This window comes from Stegostoma tigrinum, chromosome 11, assembly GCF_030684315.1.
Source record: "Stegostoma tigrinum isolate sSteTig4 chromosome 11, sSteTig4.hap1, whole genome shotgun sequence".
Classification (NCBI taxonomy): domain Eukaryota; kingdom Metazoa; phylum Chordata; class Chondrichthyes; order Orectolobiformes; family Stegostomatidae; genus Stegostoma; species Stegostoma tigrinum.
This window is the reverse complement of record NC_081364.1, coordinates 63273455-63280357: the sequence shown is the minus strand read 5'-3', so window position 1 is coordinate 63280357 and position 6903 is coordinate 63273455. Positions and strand designations below refer to the sequence as shown.

The 6903-nt window shown below is 50.7% G+C and overlaps 1 protein-coding gene across 1 annotated transcript; it reads left to right on the top strand.

Annotated features, from left to right (window-relative positions):
- Positions 1 to 556: 556 nt before the first annotated feature.
- rbm15b (RNA binding motif protein 15B) lies at positions 557 to 3706 on the top strand. The gene has a single exon (XM_048547595.2). The coding sequence runs from the start codon at positions 851 to 853 to the stop codon at positions 3401 to 3403; it is 2553 nt and encodes an 850-aa protein (XP_048403552.1). The 5' UTR covers positions 557 to 850; the 3' UTR covers positions 3404 to 3706.
- Positions 3707 to 6903: the final 3197 nt, after the last annotated feature.

Here is a 6903-nt window from a genome sequence, read left to right as displayed (position 1 = left end):
TGACGGTTGTTGCTTAAATCCTGAAACACAAGGTCCGAGCTCCTGCTGATGCTTCCTGTGCAGACGGTTAGCCAGGGCGCGGGAAGGATCCTGGAGTTCCCACACCCTCAAGGTTGAGCCTCCGTTACCCCGTCATTGCTTATCAATTCCAGGCCCTGCTATCGCTCATCATTCCACTGGTTCACCGATCTCCCCGTTGCCGATGGAGCCTTGGCCTTGGTTCTGAACCGTGCGCCCACGCGGTCTCTGGGCCTTCTCGGCTTGTCTCCGGGTCTTCACAGGCCGGCGTAAGTGCAACCCTTCGGCCATAATGACGGGACATCGGGAAGGCGTGCGTTCCGCAAGCCGAGGAACAGCGTTCGCCTGCGGTACCGGCAAACAGCAAGACCACCGCACCCTCACCACGCACAGGCCGCTCGGTGTGCGTCATGACGCCACACGCCACGTCCAAGCCCGCCGGGCAGGCAGAGCCGCAACGGCGCACGGCGTGATGGTGTCATTGGAAGCGGTGCGCCCGGACGGGGGTACGCAGGAAGCGGTGAGGTCAGAGCGCTGGGTGAGGGCGAGGCACGGGGGGGGGATGAAGCGGAGCGCATTCTTTCGGCGGGGATAGCGGCAGAGTGGTATCGTTTGACAAGATGGCGAGTGGGGAGCTTGGGGCCTGAAGGGGAGTCCGTGGCGGGTCCCCTTTCCCCGGGGGGCTTGGCGATCGGCGTAAGCTGGTGGTGCAGCCTGGGCCTACCTTCCCCGAGAAGGGCTGGCGGCCTAGCGCGGGGTCGGTGTGAGGAGGAGAGGAGGGAGAGCCGGGTGGTGGTGGGGGTGTCGAGGGGAGGCAGGCCTTGGGCCCGCCATGAAGAGACAGAACGAGCGCGACTCGAGCCCCAGCTCGGCTCCAGGCAGCGGGAGAGCGGCCAAGAGGCCCCGGGAACGGGAGAGAGAGCGGGAGGGCCGGTCCGCCAGGGAGGAAGGTGACACGGGCCGAGGAGGAGGCGGCGGCGGCAACTATCACAAGGCCGGCCTGAGCGCCAAACACCCGGGGGGTCGGAGCAGGAGCCGGAGCCGGGACAGAGCCGCGGGAGGAGGGGACAAATCCAATAGCAACAGCCGCAGGGAGGAGAGGGGGGACCACCATCACCACCACCACCACCATGAGACTGTTAGCTCTGCCAGGTTGCCCACTGCCAGGTCCAGCTCTGCCCAGAAAAACAAAGGTGACAGTAGCAGGCCTGCTGGCCTCGAGTACAAGACCCTGGTGATCAGCAACCTGGGCTCGCAGTTGACGGACGAGGCGGTGGAGGATGGTCTCTTCCATGAGTTCAAGAAATTTGGGGAGGTGAGCGTTAATGCAGCACACACCCCTGAAGGGGGCCGGCTGGCATATGTCCATTTCCGGCACCACGAGGACGCTAAGGAAGCAAGGCATGCCAAGGGCCGGCTGGTGCTCTACGATCGACCCCTCAAAATTGAGCCGGTGTACCCCAAGAGGAGGAGTTGTACTCCACCCGAGGTTAACTTTGGATCTATCCACACTGGGTATCAGTATCGGCAACGTTCTTTGTCACCGGGGGCCTGCACCCTCCGAGACCAGCGGACGAGACATACTAATTATCCCATTGAGGCAGTACCACTGGCAAGGGAGAGGGAACGGTCGTTAGACTATTACGGATTATATGACGAGCGTGGGCGAGCTTACAGCTACCCTGTGCAGGAGGATGATTTGATGCCCGAGGATGACAAGCGAGCCACAAGGAACTTGTTCATTGGCAACTTGGATCACAATGTTTCAGAGACTGATCTGAGACGTGCTTTTGAGAAGTACGGCATCATTGAGGAAGTGGTCATCAAGCGCCCGCCCAGGGGGCAAGGGGGTGCCTATGGGTTCTTAAAATTTCAGAATTTGGACATGGCACATCGAGCCAAGGTAGCCATGTCAGGCCGGGTGATTGGCAGGAACCATGTTAAAATTGGATATGGCAAAGCCAACCCAACGACTCGATTGTGGGTGGGTGGGCTGGGACCCCTGACCTCACTGGCTGCACTTGCCCGGGAGTTTGACCGGTTTGGCAGCATTCGCACCATTGACTATGTGAAAGGCGACAGCTTTGCTTACATACAGTACGAGAGTTTGGATGCTGCGCAGGCTGCCTGTGCTCAGATGCGTGGCTTTCCACTTGGTGGGCCTGACCGGCGGCTGAGAGTGGACTTTGCTAAGGTGGAAGACACACGTTACCAGCAGCCGTACCCACAGGCACCGCTTCCAGTCCCCTTCGAGCTGTTGGCAGATGGTTTTGGTCGGCACCGGAGCCTGGAGCGGGAGGCCAGGACACGTGACCGGACCCCACCACTGCCCCTATATCACGAACGGGAGAGGACCTATTTGGACGGTGACTGGAGCAGCCCGGCCAAGAACCTGGAGCGCCGCAACAACACTGACGCTGTTTCCATCCGTAACCGGGACCGCTGGCTGAATGAACGGGAGAATGACCGCAGTACTGTTGCAGCCAAGCCCTGGGAAGAAAGGCGGAAGCGCCGGAGCCTTTCCAATGAGCGTGTCCGACCTGTACTCTCGCCTTTTGAGGACCGGGTGAGGGCTAAGCCTCGAGGCTCGTTGGAGCTGAGCCCAGATAAAAGGAACCGTGATGCTCGTGGGGCTGATGGCACCACTGAAAAGGAGCAGGTCATCTCTGGCCCTTTGGAGGATCGGCGTCTGCTTGTTGAGGATAAGGTGTCTTCAGATGCCCAGGACTCTGTGCAGCTTAAAAAGAAAGACAGTGAGCGCAATCACAGAACTAGTGAGATCGAGCCTGAGCATAAAGCGAGTATTGATGCTCCAAAAACAGAGACCAAGAAGCCAGCCAATTTGCTGGAGTTTGCACAGGCACTCACACTTGCCTGGAATGGTGTCCTTGTGCTCAAGAACAGCTGCTTTCCCACAAAAATGTTCACACTTGAGGGTGACGCTGCCATTACCCATTCCCTCCTCAAGGATTCTGTAACGGGTGCACGGGTGTCACAGCTGAAGATTGCTCAGCGCCTACGTCTTGACCAGCCCAAGCTGGACGAGGTGACCCGTCGCATCAAGCAGGGCAGCCCTAATGGCTATGCTGTGTTGCTCGCTGTGCAGGCTCCCCAGGGTGCTGAGGGAGGTGATGGCGCTGTGGCTGTGGAGCCTGGTCTCCAGCAGCGGCTGTTACGGAATTTGGTGTCGTACCTGAAGCAAAAGCAGGCAGCAGGAGTGATTGGCTTACCTGTTGGTGGGGTGAAGGACAAGGACAATACGGGCATGCTATACGCTTTCCCACCCTGTGTCTTCTCTCAGCAATTCCTGCAGACAGCCATGAGGACATTGGGGAAAGTGGATGAAGAGCATTTAATTGTGGTAATAGTAAGGGACTCTGTCTGAGAGAGATTACTTCATCAGGAATAAAGAGTAACTCTCTTTGGGACTGCCATTTCAGTTCTAGTGTCTTTGGGACATTGATTGCTAAACCAAACAGATGTGTGTCTGCACCAGACCTTTGGTTGTCTAAGTCTTTACTCTGTTTTTACCATTTACTGTAATAGCCCTTTTATTCCTTTTCATTGGAATTTTAGGCCAGTGCTGAACGTTGACCTTTTATTTGTTTGGTTTTTTTTAAAAAAAATTGATTGTATGAAGAAAAGTTCTGAATTGTCAGTAAAGCTACGTCTAATGTTGTATTTTTAATTCTGTTCTGTCTTTGGCTTTTCTTTTTCATTTCTAGTGTTTAGAAGTGTATAGTGAGAATGATCGATATAGTCCGATGTTCTGAAGTCCATTGTATCTTAATAACAGACACTAATGGACACCACACACTACAAAAATATGCATTTCTTTCAATAATGAGCCTCTAGTAAATTGCAGCGTGCTAACAGTGCCCAAAGTAAATAATTCTGTAAGCAAGTTAATTTAGAAAGGAGTTCAGGATCTTGCTTTTTGTTAAATCAGATTGATATTCAATTCTGTTTTTTTTTAATCTATGAGGTATTTTGTATTCCTTGGAAACTCAATTCTCCCTACCTGTTCTGTTTCCCTATGCATTTGCCTTTAGTCTATTGTTGTGAGTTATGAATTACCTCCTGTGCTGTAGGTTCTTTTAACACTAAAGCTTTTCCCATGAGATTGCTGCACCTACTTCTATCATCTCCATTCATTTGCAACTGACATGTATCTTTCTCTTTATCTCTGCCCTTGTTTAAAGCCAGTGCTTACCTGCATGTTTACTGTTCATACTCCACACCAAATAGTTTCTCTATCTGTCTGTGTCCCCCTTCTGTCCTTGCTCTGTTTGTGTTTCTCCGTGATACACTACTTAATCCTCCCTGTTTTGGCTCACATACATGGCTGCACATCTCTTTCTCCTACTTCTAGCTGTTGCTATCTGTCTGCCTCGCATTTGTGTTTTCTCGCTGCTTGTCTTTGTCTGATCGTCTTCGCTTTGCCCCTGGAATTGCAGTCTTTTCACTGGGATCACACTCCACCGCCCATGAGTATTCTCTCCCTCCCCGCCTCTCTCCCTCCCCCTCCCTCACTCGCTCTCTCGCCCCCCCCCCCCCCCCCCCCCCGCCCCAACCAATCTGTCCATATCTGTGTCTTACTCTGCACAGTTGCATCATGTTTGACCCTTCCCAACTAGATGACAATCTGTGTGTCAGTCTTTGGGTTTGCCCCTCTCCCCTCCATACAACTTTTTCACTCTACTTTTTACACTTTCCACATTTTTCTCCCTTCTTCCCTCATATAGCTGTGCCAGTCAGATTCTGTGCATCATAAGCACTTCTCCCTTCTGCATTTGTTTGCCTTTGTCCTGTGATCCTCAGCAGCTCTATTTTCCATTTCTTTTTCCGTTTCTCTTGCAGTGGCATTTTGTCCTAAACTGATAACTCCCCACTTTTCTGTTCTCTTGTGTATATCTTTTTCCCTTTCCCAACCCAGATTTCTCACATGATCTTCCTTGCATGTTTTCCTCCACCCTATCCCCATCCCCATTGCTTGCTTCTTCAGCTATCTTTTCTCTAACAGTCTTTAACTACTCACCAACTCCAGTACTACATGACTCTTGTTTGATTTGTCTCCCTTCAATTTTTACAGTTCGTCTACGGTTCCCCTTCTGTCTTCTGGTCTCTCTTTTCATCTCCTAATGGATCTCCTTCCCTTCTGGTCAGTAGCTTCCTTTGTTGTGTATTTCTAACACCTATTTCTGACTCAAGTGTGTGTGTGACTGTTTGTCTGTCTCCTCTCCACCCCTTTATACCTGTAGCACTTTCCATTCTGACTCTGTCTCTTACTGCTTTGTGTCTAGCATCCCTTATCCCTCAGTGTGTCTGCCCATGTCTTTCTTGATACTATATCTCATCCCTCTATTTTTCTTTCCCTCTAAATCATCCAGTGTCTTTCTCTCTTGTTCTTTTTCTGTTGTCAGGTTTCTGTTTCTTACATCTGTTTGTGTCAGTCTTTTCCACGTCTTTCTATGTGCACACTTCACCCTACCCCTGTCATTCCATTTCTTTCTCTTTCGCTGTCTCCCTCTCTCTTGTTTCTGCATCTTTGTCCCATCTTTCAGCTTCACCCATCCTTCTGCCCCTCTTTTCCCTACTGTTTTCCTTTATGTGTCTATTTTACTACATCTGTGTCAACGTCTTCCTGGAATTTTGCTTCTTTCTTACCTTGTAACTCTTTATTTTTCTGTCATTTTCTTTGTCTGTCTTTCTATGCCTTATAGTCCCATTCTGAATCTCCTGGCTGGCTGCCTGCCTAACCCTAACCTTATCCTTCCCAACTTTGTGTCTTTCCATTTTGCTACTCTCTAGGTTATTCTATATCCTTTCCTTGACCCCTCTCATTCTTTTCTGAAACAGTGTTACTGTCTCCTCCTTCTGACTCTGCATTTCTCTCTCCTTTATGTGGCTCTCTGTTTCTCCTGTCTTCCCATTTTTCTGCATATGTCTTTCCACCTGTCTGTAAAAACTTCTCTCTTTCCTCTTTGACTGTATCTATACATTGTGTCTGTTTCCACTCCCCTTTGTTTCTTTCAGTTTCCCTTCCTCTCTGTTTTGTTTCTTGTTCCTCCTTACCCGTCACTGCATCTCTTGCACTCCTTTCCCTTTCTGTGCGCACATCCTCCCCCCCCCCCTGCAATCTTTTATTTTCTCCCCCATGTCTCTGTGCAGCTGCCTGTTCCTCCATCATACTGTGCATGCTTTACGTGTCTTTCATTCTCTACCTCTGAACTATCTCTCTCACCCTCTTGTGTTGCTGCAAAATAAACTCTCCCAGTTTTGTGCATATTGCTGCTTCCTTCTGGGTAAATCCCACCCAGCCTCTTCCTGTATCTTCCTTTTTGTGTCTTTCTGTATATCTCACCCTTGCACCTTCCCACATACCCCCTCACCCTGTTGTCCCATGTACCTCCCACCCCATTGTCTATTTGCTCTCCCTCTTGGCTATCTCTTCCCAGCTTTTGTGATGCTCCCCATTGTTCTGAACCACTGCCAGCTTTCTTGGTGTTCTCCCTTCATCTTTATGCATCTCTCCCTCTTCCAATCTTTCTGCATCTCTCTGTCCTCCATTTTTCTGTGTCTCTCCTCCTCCCTGCCATCTTTCAACAACTTTATCCCTCCTGTCTTTCTGCACTGATACCTCACTCACTCTCCCCGTTATTCTACGTCCTTTCCGATATCCAGACTTCCTACATCTCTTTCTGCCCCATCTCTCATTCTGCTTCTATCCCATATTTCTGTGTCTCTATTATTCTATATCCTACTCTTCACCCATTTTCCTGTGATTTTGTTTTTTGCTTCCCTATCTCCCTTCCAACTTTCTGCTTTTCCCAATCTTTCTACTTTCCTCTCACCTGTCTTTCTGCTTCACTGTCTCCTCCCATC

What these genes read in the sequence shown, in the direction of transcription:
- rbm15b (XM_048547595.2), top strand. Translation starts at nt 851, where the DNA reads ATGAAGAGACAGAACGAGCGCGACTCGAGCCCCAGCTCGGCTCCAGGC.